At 38.1% G+C, this 17,835-nt stretch overlaps 1 protein-coding gene across 1 annotated transcript; it reads right to left on the bottom strand.

The window, feature by feature from the left end:
* Positions 1–16,315, bottom strand: timp2a (TIMP metallopeptidase inhibitor 2a). The gene is made up of 5 exons (XM_032573809.1): positions 15,883–16,315; positions 6,491–6,591; positions 6,301–6,409; positions 3,742–3,866; positions 1–2,420 (listed from the first exon to the last, which is right to left on the bottom strand). Exons 1-5 carry the CDS (start codon positions 16,013–16,015, stop codon positions 2,223–2,225), a joined length of 666 nt encoding a protein of 221 aa, XP_032429700.1. The 5' UTR covers positions 16,016–16,315; the 3' UTR covers positions 1–2,222.
* Between the last annotated feature and the right edge of the window lie 1,520 nt (positions 16,316–17,835).

Below are 17,835 nucleotides of genomic sequence, written 5' to 3'. Positions count from 1 at the left end.
TACTCTTTCAAACTTGTGTTTTTATTTGATAATACTGAATATTCTGTCCTTTGCCTGGACTTACACAAAGCATCAAAAACATGCAAAGTCCTCTAATAAAACAATGTATACTTATTTCTCTACACTTCCGCTAAAAGGACTTGTTAACCGCACTCTCACGTTACTCCAGCGCAAGAGGTCCCTCTGTTTGAAGACAGCTAAAAACAATTGTGGACAATCACACAAAAATCATGACGGCTTTTATAATAACACTGAAAAGTACAAAGTAAATGGAAATAGAAAGAGTTTACTTTTAAATTATGCCTCTAATACTTCATCATACATATATATTTTTAGTTATTGTAGGTTGAGGTGTATAAAACAGCACTGTAAACTTTGATTAGGTTGCTTTCTAGGACAGCGATAAAGCTTTTATTTAATAATAACTTGAAAGAGAAGTCAGAGCTAACATTAGGCATGTAGAGAATACCATTAAACCGCTGTTTGCATTTACAATCAACAGATAATACAAAGACACTGAAATATCATCTTGCGAGCTCGTCTCAATCCCTCTTTCACACATTCAATCTCCCCCAAGTTTCCCGACACCCAGAACTTTCACACGTCTACGGTTTTATTGTAATATTTTATTTTGTGTTATGACAAACATAGCGAAGATTTGCGTGTGTTCTTTCATCACCAGACAAAATCTTTCATCTGGTGCAGACAAAATCTGCGCCAGAGGCAGATTTGGCAGTCTGGGCAAATGACAAATGTCACATCCGCGTGCTCAGGCTCTTGTCTTTACTGGAATTCATCCTCCAAAAAGTGCAAATCTAGTTCTAACGCAGTAAATAATAATTATCAAGTAACACCAAAAGTATATGCATAGGTACTGTACAGATACATAAAGATGAAAAAGAAAGAAGGGGACACAGTATTTAAGATTCGACTGCAGAGTAGTGAAGAGGAGTTGGCTTTAATTTAGATGGGTAATCTTCATCTACGCGCTCTATTTAAGGAAAGCAGGTTGCGGGCGTCTAACGTCACCAGTACTTATGGGGAGAAAATGAGAGAAGTGTAAATAAGAGATATTTAAGTCTTAAAAAAAGAAAGGCAACTTGAAATTTGCTTTGGAATAAAATAGAGAATGAGGTAATAAAAGTTGAAGCAAGATGGAGAGTAAATGATGGGCTGAGGGAGCAGAGAATGATTGACTGCCGCTCTGATGTCGAGCGTTTTTGGACAGGGAGCGCTCTGTCTCAGCAAGAGTTTATTACCTCCTAACGCCAGCCTCAGGAGGAAGTTGCACCGACACTCCACCAGTCTATAGTTGTGTTCAAATTGTCCACTCTTTCATTACTGAGTCCACTATTAGTAATTCGCCCATTTTGTAAAGTAGAATACAGGGAGGTCTGTATAAACCGCCTACGGCTTATGCTAACCGTTAGCATTAGCAAATGTTAACTGTAAATGGATGTTTTAGAATCAGAAACTGATTTCTAGGACCACTGTTGTGTTTTCACTAAAGGTCTTAAAAGACAAATCAAAGCTAATGCTAAGAAGTTACCTTATAGCGGAGTGGTGACCACTAATGTCAGCATGCTAACTGCTAACAACAGTGTCAGTTAACTATGGGCTGACTTGAATAAAACAGGAAATTACTTCAATTATTTTGCTTTCAAGAAAAGTAATCAACTTTTAATAACAAACAGATTGAGTGAAGGCTAATATTAAACATCTAACCATTAAGTTAACTGAGCCTGACTGCTAGTATCAGTATGCTAGTATGCTAACTGTGCGTGAAGTGTGTAAAACAGCGTCGTACTGCTAACGTCAATGCTAATTGTCTGATTTTCCGATTCTATCACCTCAAATTTGGGCCTCTATCTTGCAGGTGATTATTTATGAAATAAATAACTGTAAATACGAATTAGTTTAAAATGAACTTTACATAACGAGTGAGTGAACATTTCCAACACAGCCAAAGTCTCATGATGTCATGTTTTTTTAAATTTTTTTTAATAAAAAAATGCTGCATCCGACGACAACTTTTGAGCCACTTCTGAGTTGTTTAATCATGGGAAACTTTAGCATGAAAAGTGGTCACATCGACAAGAGGCTAAAAGTTATTTTCAGAACAGCAGCTAATTTCTATCACGATAGCTTTACATTTTTAAATAGCCTAATTTTTTATTTATTTCAATTGCCTTGTTTCCGTTTCTCTCTGTCAGGTTACGGACTTAAGGGTCCTCTGCGTCCAGAAACTCCTTCTTGGGTGGGGCGACGCCACGGTACCAAGAGCAGGAGCCATCTGCCCTCTTGACGCAGGCATAGTGGTTGGCCTGGCGTCCATGCACCTGCTTCTCGATCATCAGGTCCGTCCACAGACACTCCTCAGGGGCTGAGATCTCACAGGGCAGAGAGGGACAGCGCACAATCTGCAGAAAAACACAAGACACAGTCCCTGTGAACTCTGTGCTAACATGAAACTGAATAATATTAGCAGGAAATTAAAGATATTGGTGATTCTTTTTGTTATAAATGTTAAAAATGCTATGAAGAGATTACTGCCAATTAGTGTATAAAAGTTCTTTGTCTTAAGATGACAAAAATAACAGAATGAAGTGTGATTTTAAACAGAAATGTGCATTTCAGTGCATGGAGTAAAACTTTGGATCAGTTTAGATGAGGAAAAAATGCTCCACTTTAAATCAATTCAAAACACTTTAGGTCATACACTTCTGGAAAATTATGTGTTGTTTGTAACTTATATTGTTCATTTAATGTCTACCGCTATGGAAATTTGTTTTGTAATTACTTATTTGTATAGACCGAAGAAATTTGTTAAATCAAATGAATAAATCGATAATTATTTTACATTATTGTAAGCTTGTCACCATTTTCTGTGAGCTCTAGCATCTCATCTACTAAAAAATAGAGAAGGTTTTGAGCAGTTTGAATCTCCAAACACTACATGCTATGACAACTGTAATGAGGGATGGCATTTTTAGAGAATGATATAAGCAGTAAAGTCTGGAAATAATGTTTTTCTTAACTTTATTCTTTTTCTCCACCCAAATAGTCAAATCAAATACTCTTCAAGGCTTTTGCAGACTTGTTAGAAACTTTACTAAACCACTTAATAAGATGCTGTTATCCCTGTTGCTTGTGCATCACTTCCTAACCCAGTTTTTCCTTCCACTCCAATTAAATTAAGATGTTTGGATACGACACTCTGCAAACAGCCAGCTTACTTAATAATGAACTTTATAGCTGCTTACCCTCCCAGTTGAAGCTGTTGATGACTGTCTACTGAACAACTATCAAAGTCAGCAGTCTTCCTTATTATTAGGATAACGTAGAATTTTTGTATTAAAAATATCCTTTTTGCTTGGTCTTATGTAATATTCTAAGAAATGCAATTGAGGGTTTTTATTCGTAATCATCAGAACTAAGAGAAAAAAACACTTGAATCACGTGACTGAATTGAAAAGTTGCAGCTTTTGATGGATGTCGAGAACTCCTTAAACAACAATATGTTGTTTTCACCTAATTTATTAAGATAAAATTAAAAACCAACCACCAAAAGTGATCAATTCTAACTTTAAAATCCAGTTTGTTGTTGTGATGTCTTGTTTTCACCCAGCCTGCTTGTGTCTGGATTTTCTCTGCAGGAAGCGAATATCTGCTGCCTGTTTTGCTGTTTTGTTTAGTCATGCTGGGAGTTAACCAGACACAGATGGCCCTATGCTGCCTTACCTTGCAGTCACAGCCCATCTGGTAGCGCTGGCTGAGGCTCTTTTTCTGGGTGGCGCTCAAGGAGTCCCAGAGCATGATGTAATCGCACAGGGTCACGTGCATGCGTCCGCCCGCCTCAGCCTTGCCTGGAAAAGAGCGAGTCGTGGCGTGGAGCGTCAAAACAGCACATGTGAGAGAACATTTCAGACGAAACAAGATTAGGCGAAAAACAACAAGCCCTGGATGTTCTCACAGGCTGAACAACAGATAACAGATTCGTTGGTGCACCAGATAAAAAGCTGTTGCTTTCCAGACTGGAGCCCGCAGGCATCCACACTTAACGACTGCGCCAGCGTCTGTGCAACCCACACAAGTGGCACTAGACAAAACAAGATATGTGGAGCAAAGTTGGCAGATTTCCTGAGATGTGCGTCCCTTCGTCCTCATCACTGTCTGTCTGTAAAACACCTCTCAGCATGTTGGAGTCTTCATGTGACTCACAATTCATCGCAAATCTTCCAACTTTTGACCCTTCCACCTAAAGAGAAGATGAATAATTTTCCAAAGATGCCCCACTCAGCAGAAAACTGACTGGTTTTTGCCACTGTTTGAGGCTGCGAAAGGAAACGCTGGCTTCAGCAGTTCCTCCTCTTACAACTCCGTGTAATTAGAGGGGGCGAATGATTGCGGGTGCATCTCTGTCTGAGATGGGGAAACCAGAGCATGAATGACCTCATGATCTGCTGAGTCTCCTCTGCTTCGTCTGCCGCCTCATTCAGATGCTCCTGTTCGTTGAATTCACAACATCAACCTCTCTCAACATGAAAACATTACAGTGTGGTGAAAAAGTGTTCGCTCTCCTGAAGCTTTCTCACATTTTGTCATGTTGCAGCAGCAAACTTCTGTGTATTTTTTGTGTAACTGGCTGAACACATAGCTGTGCATAAGTGGGAAAGGAAGCAAAAGAGACATGTTTTTTGTTGTTGTTTTGAAATAAAACTCTGAAAAGTCCAGTCATCCAACCAGACTCAACACTTTGTAGCACAATCTTTCTCTGCAATTCTCGCTGCAACATTACAAAAACATAAAATCCTACCAAGTATTTTTGGTCTTGTAGTTTCCACAAGCTCAAAATAAGACAAAACTAACTTATAAGTGAGCTTGTTTTAAGTTAGTAATTTCTTTATATTGATGAAAAAGTTCAAGCTATAAGTGAAATAACATGCCAGTGGAATAAGACCAGTTTACCATATTATAACTTAAAATGTTTGAGCTGTAGATTGTCTACTTTTTAAAAAGGTTTATTATTATAAATGTCTGTTGCTTTCACAGCTCTACCCATTTGATACAGAATATCTCTCCATTTTGTGTGTCTTTCCGTCTTAAGAGAGTCTAAATATCCTCCTCACTAATCCTAATATTTTGTCTCATTAACAGTTCTCGTAGCTACAGTTAGTCTTTCTGAATATTTTCAGAAAGAGCTCTTATAGCAACTTTAGATCACATATGTCAAACTCGAGGTCCAGGGGCCAAATCCTGCCCGCTCCAGCTCTGTATGTGGCCCTCTAGACTACAAAGGGCCACTTAAATATAATCTTCAAGGTAAATAGTTGTGTTAAATTTGTCATGAATCAAATTAAAGCAGATTTTAGATGCACACTGACAAATTAAATCAATGTGAAAATATTTTAATTTTAAAAAATACTTTTTGAATGCAGAGTTAATAATTTATTAATAATTTTTAGTTTTAGGTTTGCAGCTGTGTCATGCTCTTTCCATTTTCATGTGATGGATTAAACATCACTCCATGAGAAGTTCACACAGTTTTATTCTTCCTTGGTCTTCATGATGATCTTTGTTTCTGACTCTACAGAATATTCAAGCATCCCTGATCCTTTGCATTTAGTTTCAGCCTGAACTTATTTTAAAATAGTGACACTCTCATCTCACTCTAAGATGCTCAATATCGCTAAGTCTAAAAAGTCAAATTATTTCTATGAAACAGCAGCTATGAATAAAAAATTTAAAAATGGGTCAAATATTAAGCCCTGCGGAGCTCCGTTTTTTCTTGAGTGATGCATTTCTCGTTAAAGCTACGCTGTGTGTTAACATAGAAATGATAATTACACCCGTTTGCAGTTTTTGAGCTGTTGAGAAATGCACTGTGGAGTAAACAGCTACTCAACCGTTCCCGGAGACTCGAAGCGTCTTACGGCAGACGAGGGCCCACTGGTCTCCACAGAGTTTAGACAGAAACGTATCATTATCCATAATGACATAAAGAGTTTCCTCCCCCAACATGCCCACTAGTCTTTATCTACCCTGTGTTTGTCTGCCTGGTTTAGCACACCTGCATGTCCAAATGTCATCTTTTTTTAAAAATTCCCGTTGCTTTCCAACCTCTCCTCACTGTCTCCACAAAGTTTCCTAACTTTTGTTTATTACACTGAAGCTGCTGCAATCAAGACAAAGAAATGTTCAAACTAATTTCTACATATAGCTCAGTTTCTGGGTGTTTCTGTGAATTTGCTTTCTTCTTCATTAACACAATAGTTGTGCAACATTATTTAGTATAAATACCTGCAATTAGGTACTCCTTCTTCCCAGCTGCATCCAGGGTGACGCCACACACAGCAGAAACAGGTGCAGTGAAAACCGCCTCAATGTCCTGGTTGGGTCCTTTAAACATCTGAAATATCAACAAGAATATTTAAGAGTAAAACACTAAAACCTTTTCTAACATGTTGGGCATCTGTAGGTTAATTTAAACCTTGATTTGTTTGACGTCATATTGGATCCTCTTGATGGGGTTCCCATAGATGTCATTCCCAGAATCGACTTCTCTTTCGCCCACCACTTTTGCACGGATCACTGGAAAACAGAGTCAGATGAAGATTTAACTCAGAAGTATAGATGTGTTTGCACACGTATGGAATAGGATTTCAAGATTTTCTATGTCTGGATAAACGTGGGAAGAGATAAGTGTAGGAAAAACATTTGTGTTTCCACCTTTTCGATTGTCTAAAAGTGGTGACATTTCCTCCATCCCTCCACATTCATGTCCTTTCTTATCTCATATCGTTTCTTATTTGTGTCATAGAATCCAGCCTTGAGGAAGTCCAGGTGTTTGTTCAGATTTCAACTTGCCAACCCCGGTCCACCAAATAAGAGCTGAGCACAAAGTAAGAAGTGACCTTTTATTCAGAAAAGGTTAAATAAAAACCAGAAATGTTAGAATTTGGGCATAAAAACATAAGGTGTAGGTATTTCTTCTTGATTTGTCTACCTTGAGATAAATAGTCAACAGTCTTTGTTTATTAAAAATAAAAATGCCCAAACTACTGTACTTGAAAATAGATAAACTAAAATCAAAATTAAAGATAGTAACTGGCAGATTTTATGCTTGACCAGCTGCGAGGGCTAATCATGTCATCAAAAGCTGAATTAAAGAAATCGAAATAAAATAAGTTACATATCTTCACCAGTGATTTTACAAAATAAGAAAAGAAGCTAAAAGATTACATCGGCCAGAAAATACCTGACTGGTGAAGCTCTAGCAAAAAAAAAAAGGAAAAGTAATTTTGTAAAGCAGATATTGAAAGAGTATTGATATTGTGCTTCTGGAAGAATGATTGCAGCGCAGCTAAGTGTTACATGAAGCTAGAAAATTACCAGCTTAAAACTTTCATCCATTGATTGGTTTGAAATATTTGAGCAAATAATTGTACAGAAACTAAATGATTCCTAGCAATAATATTCAGGGAAAAGTTGAAGCAGGATCACCTTTTCGTCTCATAGAGATAAGATGTATTTTTATGGCAATAATTTTGGAGAATATTAGCGCTAATCCTGCCCACAGTTCAATCTTTTATTGGTATAATTTCTTGTGAAGCTTCCATCAAATAAAGAACTTAACTCATCTGTTGGCTTTTCACCTGTAAAGCCAAAATAACCCAAACTACAAACTCTGCAGCTATTGCTGTTGTGGCTTAACAGAACCAGATAGCATCAAATGAAGGACACCTCCGCTAGCAGCCTGCATGCATCAGCTAAGGTTACAATCTGGGCTGCAAAATGTCTTTCATTAAAGATGGACCTTGGTAACTGAGACGCTTAATGAGCCAACATGTCTCCAATTCATTTATAGTCCAATAAGAAACTTTTTCAACATGAATTATTTTACACTGGAGTGTAAAATCGGAGTCGAACAGAACTCTAATATTCAGTTTCCAAATATAAAATATGCATGAGAAGCTGCATATTTTTAAACCTGAAGAAATTTAAGCCCTTGAAAGAGTTTCTTTGAAAAACAAATACAAAGTTACATATTTGCTTTGTATTAGATTGAAAAAAAAATCTCAAATAAAAATAAAAATTCTTAGAAGCAAGCATTCACACTCTAACGTTTTCTACTTATAAACCACGTTTATAAGTGCAGCTAATTATGGACGCAGTGCAGCCAACGCATCCTCCTCTAAATTACCACCCAAACCTCTGATTCTCAATTCAGGCTAATAACAGAGCCTAAGCACACTCAAACCACAACAACACCAGCTTACAGCAAAACAGGAGCAGGAACCAACGACAGGAACAGATTTAGGGATTAAAAAATTGGACTCGCAGCTCGGAGAATGACTCGGCCATGAGTGTGTGTGTGTGTATTTTGTGTGTTTTAATGGCTTGACTGACTTCAAGCTTCAGCTATGCTAGGAGCATTTATTTCAGAATGGAAAATATGAGCAATAAGAGTGTGGGTGTACGTGTGTTTGGTGGGGGTGGCTACAATGAGCATGAACAGAGGACGTGCACAGAGATAAAGACACACACTGCTGTTCTCACCCCCCTTTGGCTCAGTTTACTCTATATTCTTGGAGAGCCTTTTGTATTCTGCCGTTAAAGGTGACCTGTTATGCTTCCTTGAACACATTATGGGCTATACAAAACATGTTTGCTACATTTCTACAAAAATATTCTAAGATAATGAGATTTCAGTCTGGTCAGTTCAGCCTAATTTGATCTCCTTTCACACTGAGCTGTTTTAAGGCCTCGTGTCACTTTAAATCCAAATATGCTGCTGATGGCCGCCCCCCCAGCTCAACGTTTACTCTCACACAGGAAAATGGCTGGAAACAAATGCACAATTAAACAAACAAACATCTTTGAAAAGCAGAACTGGATCCTACTTCACATCCAACAAGAATGCAGCAAGTGGTTTCTTGATGGTACATCAACATGTCTTTTCCAGCAGCCATTGTACAGTGCATACAACGGTAAAACCAGCTGACCAAATGTGCTGGAGCTCTGGCTGGGTTGCTAGTGCCTGTTGATTGTGACTCAATCAGGAGATTTTTGAAACTGCTCATTATTCAGTACCAAAAAGAATGAACTTATTACCAAAACACTCAAGGGTGGGTGTTTTTTTAAGTACTTGGGCTGTTTGGAGAAGCACTAGAGACCTAAATGGAAGTATTAAAAATGTGCAAAATGTGAATTTTACATAATAGATCCCCCTTAAACACCTCTCTGGGTCTCCTTTCTTTGTTTTTTCATACCAGTTTGTATTCATTGCAACGTCATTGCAATTCTAGCACACGCACGCACACATCCACTTTACACATATGTTCACCACCAAAAAACAAACACAGGCTCACATTTTATCAATGTAACTCATCTACTCTGATGATCTTGATTCCATAAAGTCAATCAAGCAATTAAGATTTCGTCTTCAGATATTCTTTGTTTCCCTGGCAGCTTCTCCGTGTGGTTTGCCCGACATGCTGCAACAGGACAGCAACATAAAGTGTTGACACAGGAAGCAAAACAATATATCGGTTCTGCTTTAGAGGAATCAAAATACCCAGAAAAACTTGTACAATTTAGTTACATTTGAAGCTTGTGCAAATGTGCAGCAGCATCAGCTACAGTGGACAAATAAACACAGCCTACACTAATTAATCGCATCATAAACTAAAATAATCGCGATAATTTACATTCTGATGGTTAATATTTGTGGAGCGTGAATTTGTTTACAGAAATAATCCATTTTATTTATGTTTGTGTTTGTAAGAAGATTTTGTTTCTCACTTTATTCACTAATTTTGGGTGTTTAAAATATCTTCCAGTTCCAGTGTTGTGGATTTTTTTTTTTTACTAAATTAAAGTTTACCAGTCTTTGAGAGCATCATTATACCATTTCAATAACATCAGCTATCGCAATAATTATTGGGACGATACATATATCGAGAACTAATCAGATTATGTTCGTGTAAGATCTGGAGAAGCGAAGGATTACCAGTAAGGCGGTTGAGTTTGGGAGCCGGTTGATCCTGAAATCGTCTGATCAGTGCGCATCATCCAGCAGCCTGGACCCCCCACCCCCTCCATAAACCACTAAGTGACCCACATTTCAGTTGTTCCCTGATCCTGCCAGCTGAGATGACGCCTAATGACTTATACACATGTATCATTTGGAATATGCAATGATTTCCTCTCAAACACACACACACACACACACACCACAGAGCCCCCCACTGATTGTTCAGCACGTCTGTCAACTTGTTTTTTCGCCGTCCAGTGATCACCAAATCAGCAGAGCGTCTTCTTTGGTCTGATTTAATCAGCTTCAGATGTAAGTGGGTCTTCTACTTCACTTCAACATTAAATAAAAATCCGACTTGCTCTCAGATTGTCGTGCAACATCTGTGTTAAAGCTCTGGATTTATCTTTCTGAACACAAACAGAACTTTATGGAAGGTGTGCGCCCAGTTACATCTGGTTTAAATGACCACAGAGTTTAAGGAAAGAAAATCCTGCTGACAGAAGGAGTAGGCTCTTATCGTATCATTTATAATTTAGAAATAAGAATTCTGATTTATTATTGTTACAGTAAATTTAAATTATTTAAAAAACTGACTAAAATGTTAATTTTACTATATTCTGTCCTGTTTTTTTCCACAATAGCATCTAAAAATATTTGTAAATTTAAAAATATGATGATAAATGAAGTATCTATGTGCAGATTGGTGAAATAAATCACACTTTTTTAAGTGTATGGTGTCCTGAAGAAGCTTATTTCAAATAGAAATGTTGTTTTTCAAAAGCAGCATTCATGTTTGTGGTGCCATTGGTTACCTAAAGTTAATAATTAACTGTTTTTTCTACCATTATTTTCATTTCAAAATATCGTCATAAAATCTTAAGTCCATATCGCCCATCCTTAACTGATAGTCAAACACGGTGGAGGTGGTGTGATGCTCTGGGGCTGCTTTGCTTCTCCAGAAATTGGGTAACTTTCTGTAATGCATTAAAACATCAATTCTGCTCTCAAGCATAAAATAAAGAAGGAAAATGTGCAGCCATCTTCTTACGACATTTATGTCAAGAAAAAAAATAAGAGTTCAAAAATAAACAATTTTCAAAATGAAAGTTTTGGAGTGGCCTAGTCAAAGTCTGAATTAAATCTTATCAAGGTCCTGTGGCATGGCCTGAAACAAGAAAATCCTCTATTGTGGCTAAATTCTTACAAAAAAAGAGGGCTGAAATTTCTCCACGGTGACCAAAAACATGATCTGAAATTCTTTAAAACAGTTTTCACCATCAAGGGTTTTTAGGTTTAGGGGAATTTTTATTCTTAATCAAATCATTTAAAACTTCCATGTTAGATTAACTCTTTCATGATGTATTTTTACAGGACTTGATGTCTCTCTGAAATTATAAATTTGCTTAATCATTTGAAGCCTTTAGAAATACTTCTTGAGACAAATAGTTCATCGATGAAATTTGTAGCAAATTTTGGTTATTTATCCCCATATTTGATCAAAACACTCAAGTCAAGTCAAAGTTTATTTATAAGGCACATTTACAACAGCCTGAGCTGACCAAACTGCTTCACAACAAACACAACATCACAAGTAGATGCATAATAAAATAGAAAAATTAAATTAAGTCTAATAAAAATAATAAGTTAATTATAAAAATGGGAGACTAACAAATAAATAAAATAAAAACCAAAACAATACCAAATTTCAGCTGCAAACTATCAAGAGACATAAACTGGAACTAATTTGATGATTTTCTGAATTTGAATTGGTTGAAGAAGTCAGCATTTCATTTTTTGTTTCCTCTTAGTGAATAAAACAACATATATGGAGGGTGGATAAAAATGTTAAGCTGAAAATACTGTTTGTTTGCTACTTCTGCTTCTGTGCAGACAGTTTGGTGACTCTGGCCTTCCAGACAATAAACCAGTCTGACTGGGCAGGGCAGTGGGGGGGAAGTCCCCCTCTGTGGCCAAGTGATTTATTTAAAAAGAGGATGTTTGCACTGCTAGTTGTGGAGTGGACGCATGACACGGCAGGACTCTTGATGACTTGCGGTCTGACCTGGAGCATCACTTTGGATGAAAACTGAAGAGGTTACACACACACACACTGAGTCAAACAGCTAAAGCCAGGCTTCGGTTTACTAAAACAAACCTGCACTGTTGTATTTATGCAAATTTCTCCATGATTTTTCCTATTTGAAGTCATCTAAACGCCATTCAACCGCATCCCTGCCCTCCTCCATGCCACTGCTGTGCTTTCTGTGGGTGCTTCTGATGGCACGTTGCCGCCTTACCCTCTAAGCTGATGAAAAATTATGCGCCACCAATGAAACTGGGAATTTCTGTGGTTTGGTGGTCTGCATGACCATTAAAAATGTTTTTCTGACTCATACGCAGTTAGAAAAAAAAAACAACACAAGCACACCTATGCACCTCTGCTGCTAGACATCCTGTCTCTGGAGCTGACACCCGGCCGGCGAGAGATTGAGTCACACCTGAAAATAGAGCCTCCGTTTTGTGAAGCACACATACTTCTTGTGTGATTTGAGTTAAAAAGCAGAAAAGCTGAAGCCACAGCAATCCAGTTTTCCAACTTTCTTCAGGATACCATGCATATTTCAACTTCCACTGCCATTTTTTTATTGCCCGTTTTTCCCCCTCCCAGCACTGACAGCCAGATGTCCTACATAGCCAGTGAGTGGGAGCATGGCATGGACACACAGGCCTTCAGTTGTGTTTGGTTTCTGAAAGCCTGCACACGGGTGTGTTGTCCCCATGCAGCACCGGAGCAAAAACATAAGTTGGGAAAACCCCAGAAACATTCCTGCAATTCCTCTCCAGCACCACCCAGAAAAATGCACAGAAGTGGCATTTTAGATATATATTTTTTTCTAATTGAGAAAAGGTTGTGGTGTTGCATATTCTGCGGTTGAATTTTACCCAGCATTCATACTCTCTCCGTCCCCTTGTCCCCTTCTGACAAGGGGTGCCACGTTGCACCGCAAAACCCAGGCTTCATCCTGGAGCTTTAGCGCTGAGCGCAATGATGGGGCTGGATTTTCTCCTGTTATATCAGACTAAGATAGTGCACATAAGGGTAGAAGGGAAAATAAAACCACAGGGGGAAATAATAACACCAACGGAGCAGTGACTGAGTGCAGATGCACTTAAGGCATAAATCTATTTTACTGGGAGCCACATGCTCCAAAGGATCCACTTTGAAAGATGGAAACTAAGTCTAAATGCTTAGAAGGAAAATTTAGAGGAATAAGAAAAGACTAAGGAGTTAGCCACAGTACTGCTAGTGAAGATCAGACTGCCATGAGAACATATACATCTGAAAGTGTGACTTTAGTATTTTCTGTAAAGGGGGACCTAATATGCATTTTACACATTTTGTTAGTTCCATTTGGGTCTCAACTCTTCTTAAAACAGCTAAAGTCCTTAAAAAAACACCCAGCTGCTTTTTGGACTTTAGTTAATGTCTTTGGTGTCTGGAAAACGAGCAGTTTCAAAAACCTTCTGAATGTAACGTCACAAATCAGCAGGCACAAGCCCAGCCCATTACCTAGTAACCCCAGGGAAGCCCAGTTCGTTACCTAGCAACCCCAGCTGAGCCACTGTGTGCGATGTACAATGGCTGCTGGAAAAGACAAGTGCTTTGTTGTTGACTTACCAACCAGAAACTACTTGTTACATTTTTTGGGTGTGAAGGAGGCTCTACTTCTGCTTTTCAAACATATATGGTTGTGTAACAGCGCATCTGTAGCAGCCATTGCAAGTGTAAACATGGAGTTGGTGGCGTTTCCAACAGTTTATTTGGATTTAAAGTAACAAGAGGCCCTAAAACAGCTCAATCTGAAAGGAGCTCGATATAAGCAGAACTGACCAGACTGAAATCTCATTATCCAAGAATAAGTTTGTGCAAAAAATTTAACAAACATATTTTGTATAGCCTATAGATATATTCTAACCTGTTCAAGGAAGCATAATAGGTCACCTTTAGTCAATCTGCAAAGAAACATCACCTTTTCAAGGTTTTTGTGGACATAAGAAAGAAAATATCTGCACTTTGTCATAGCAGAGTGCCATATAAATGCCTATATGTGCTTTTACCACCAAATTTCTCTGAGTTACTTCAGTCTTATGTTTTTTCCTGGGTTGTGGCTTCTAAACTTTGGAACAACCTGCCCTCTGACATTAGACAGTAGGCGCTTCCACTTTTAATATCTATGTTTTCATTGCAGTTTAATACAGTTTGAGTTGCTGTTTTTCCTGATACTTTTACTCCACTTGTGTTCTTGTTGCTGCTTAATATCACTGAGTTTTTATTTTTTTATTGTTTTATTCTTTTCTTTATGTTGTGATAGTTGGTGTAAACTGTGGAGCAATTTGGTCAACTGCTGTTAATTTAAATGGGCTGCACAAATAAATCTGACATAATACATTATATAATACATTTTAGATCTCAAAGGTGTAACCACCTCTGACAAAATGATACACCAAAGGTGTCCTTGAACAACCTCATGATTCGATTTTAGTATTCGATCTTTCACATCATGTTGGCAACATCTGCAAAAAAAAAAATCCTTAAAATGTTTGCGTCTCTTCCCTATTTTCCCATAAATATGGAGAAAACAGGAGATTGTTGTTATTGAAGAAAACAACCAGAACTTGTTGGACATTCCTGCAGCTGCTTCATTGTTAGTTCAGCCTCTATGACCACTTTCCATTTTATCCTATTCATTTTTGATAGTTCTTCGATTTTATATTTTCTGAAATTCCTCACGACTCTGGACCTTTTTCTTCTGACTGATACTTTTTGTAAATGCTCATCACCTTCATCTTTACCTTGATTTTAATCCCTTGACGCCTCTCTGCAAACTATGGTTTTTGCTAAGGAAAGAGCAAATGAGCTGAAGAAGAAAACAAAGAAAAAAAGAAAGTTTTTTACTCTTGAAGCTAGACTATAAATTCATTTGGAAAGAAGGTAACTTCGTTTTTCATAAGCGATTTTCTCTGCAATGTGTTCTCTATGTTTTGTGTTTGGAGCACATTGATGTCATTGCTGATCCTCTACAGTAAATATTCAGTTCGATGACGTTGTGTTCAAAGAAAGACTGTTAATAACAAATCTGTGATTTTGGGAAAAGTTCATTTTCACGAGAACCCGGACTGAAAACTTCGAAGTGTAATCAACGATCAATCTGTTGCAATTAGGAGACTTGTCTGGGCAAATCGGACGCATTTCCATGACGCAAATGGTCCATTTCACCATATCTCAAAGTTAGTCAACTGGATTAAGATCTGGTGTCTGTGGAGGCCTATGGAGTACACAGGGCAGGGCAGCAAAACTGAACCCAGGGGCCCACATCCTCTTAAATCCGGCCGTGGCCTGGGATAGTTTTACATCTAGCAACCCCACTGACTTAGATTTCTGTATATGTTAAAATTAATATAATCTTTTCTTGGAAATTTGTGTTTATTCCTTATTTAGAGATTACCTCATGCACATTTAAGCATATTTATAAGTATTCTTTCTCCCAAAATATTGCTAAACTTTTGCTTTTCAGTTGGCAATTATTGGCTAAATTAAATCTGCGTAGGAATGCAAGTGTGCAGCTTGAATGTGGTGCAAACTGCCTGAGCCATGGCCTTGACTCTCACGGAGCAACACCCCCCTCTCATCGTCAGGCTTTCCAGCGGTTTCCACCGGCCAAGGGCGCCCTTTCAAGCCGCCTCGGAGGCTCTGGAGCGCCGCAGCAGCTCCGGACAGCTGCCGGGCACCCTGGTGCAACACGTCAACAACAACAGCACAACAACAACAGAGCTGCACTCACCTACATCGGCGTTGCAGAACGCCTGTTGCGGATGCACCGGAGCGCAGCTGCACGCTTCCGCGAGCTCCTCCGCGCGCCACAGCAGCAGCAGCAGCGCGAGCGCAGAAAGGATGCCGTTAACGGAAAACGGCATCTTGGTAAACACTGCCGCGGGGCTTCTTCTTCTTCTTCTTCTTCTTTTTCTTTTTCTTCAGCCTCTTCGTCTCCCTCTGCGCAGCTGCGTTGCGGAGTAGATCCAGAGGCAACACTTCCTCCCTCCGCTGGTTTCACCCGACACGCACGTCAACAACAACAACAACCGGGCAGGACCTGCCGGTTCGGCTCCGTAATGACAGAGAGGCTACACGGTGAGACCAGAGACCCGTCCTCACACTGCTGTCAGCAAACGTCTGTCTGCCCGGAGTGTTTTGACTTCAGGGATCGAGGAGGTTCTATAAATCTGCGGCTCCTCCCCGCTCGCTACACGGACCACCGGCAGAGGGCGCTGCCTCCCACATGATGAGAAGAAAAGGTCCCTTTTTCCAACATAACTTGAATCTGACCTACAATATTAAACACTGAATGTGAACAGTTGGGTAGTAACTAGTTACACTTACTCGTATTTTCTTTTATTACGTTGTACGTTTCACTTTTAGCTTGAGTCATTTTATTAAGTATCGCTACTCTTACTTGAGTAAAATGTCTGGGTTGTCTACCCATTCACTGAATGAAGCAGTGAAGAACATTGCTTCATTGAACATTGCGAAAAGTTTGGTGAAAGTTTTATTCAAAAATTGATCAGACACAGACACACCTGCGGTTTTTGTTACAGTTTCATAAGTTTTTTTATTGAAAGATACTGATTTCTTTTGCTTGATTTTTGTTATTTTTTGTTACTTGTATGAATTATTGTTATTTTATTCTCAAAATACCCAAATTTTGGTCCGACTGATTATGTCATCTTTAAATATCAAATGATTGATAATTTGATTAATTACCAGTACTTCAGTATATGTTTTACCAAATACTTTTTAACTTTTACTTGTTTCAAAAAGTAAAAAAAAAAAAAAAGACCTTTTGAAACTTTAGAATAATTCTGAGAATAATCCCAAAAATTTCTGAGTTTTTTAGTGAAAATTGACTTTATATATACATATATATATATATATATATATATATATATATATATATATATATATATATATATATATAAATATATATATATATATATACAGTGTGACACTATAGCTCAGTTAATGAAGAATACATTCCTGCCAGCTAAATGAAAATCACCCAAGGCTAGCTTACGCGTAGCAGAAACTTAGTAGAAAAATAATTTTTAAAAAGTGCTTAGCAACCAATTATCCAGCCAACATCACCAACAAATGCGTCCAACAAATGACCTGATAACGCAAAAAACACAAAACTATCAAGTTTTATTTGTTTTTCAAACATATAAAATATGTAACAAATAGATAGCTACAGATAAAGACGGGGTATTTTAATGTTTTGTATGCTGAACATGCAGCTTTGGGGCCCCCTGGTGGCTTGGAGGTCCTAAGCAGTTGCCATGTTTAACTATAGCAAGAAACTGTCCCTGTTTAAGGCACTTTTACAGGACTTGAATCTTTATTTTTCCAAGTCTAACAGAAACATTTAAACCAAAAGCAAATAAAGTTTAATACCACTCCAAAAACTTTCTTGTAATTCTTGAGTGGTCTTAACAATTTAGTTTCCCTGGATTGTAGAATTGTAGAAAACCTTTGTTGCTTTTCTACAAATTTTCCTCCAAAACGTTTGTACTTAATTGTAACAGCACACTATTTTAAGACAGGCAAAATGTCCCTTTGAGGGCAAAAGAAGTCATTTGTAGGTTAGATAATATGCACAGCATAAATCAAATGAATAGAAATCTAAGAAATAAGAAATAAAATCTAACAAACCCTGATAGATCCTGTAATACACATCATTCAT

The sequence above is a fragment of the Xiphophorus hellerii genome, chromosome 10, assembly GCF_003331165.1.
Source record: "Xiphophorus hellerii strain 12219 chromosome 10, Xiphophorus_hellerii-4.1, whole genome shotgun sequence".
Classification (NCBI taxonomy): Eukaryota; Metazoa; Chordata; class Actinopteri; order Cyprinodontiformes; family Poeciliidae; genus Xiphophorus; species Xiphophorus hellerii.
The sequence above is the reverse complement of the archived record's forward strand: the minus strand, read 5'-3'. Positions and strand labels throughout refer to the sequence as shown.

What these genes read in the sequence shown, in the direction of transcription:
- timp2a (XM_032573809.1), bottom strand. Translation starts at nt 16,015, where the DNA reads ATGCCGTTTTCCGTTAACGGCATCCTTTCTGCGCTCGCGCTGCTGCTG. An exon ending in GTTCTGCAACGCCGATGTAG is followed by an intron (nt 6,592 to 15,882) that starts GTGAGTGCAGCT and finishes TCTGTTTTCCAG; the next exon opens with TGATCCGTGCAAAAGTGGTG. An exon ending in GAAGGAGTACCTAATTGCAG is followed by an intron (nt 3,867 to 6,300) that starts GTATTTATACTA and finishes GCTCTTTTCCAG; the next exon opens with GCAAGGCTGAGGCGGGCGGA.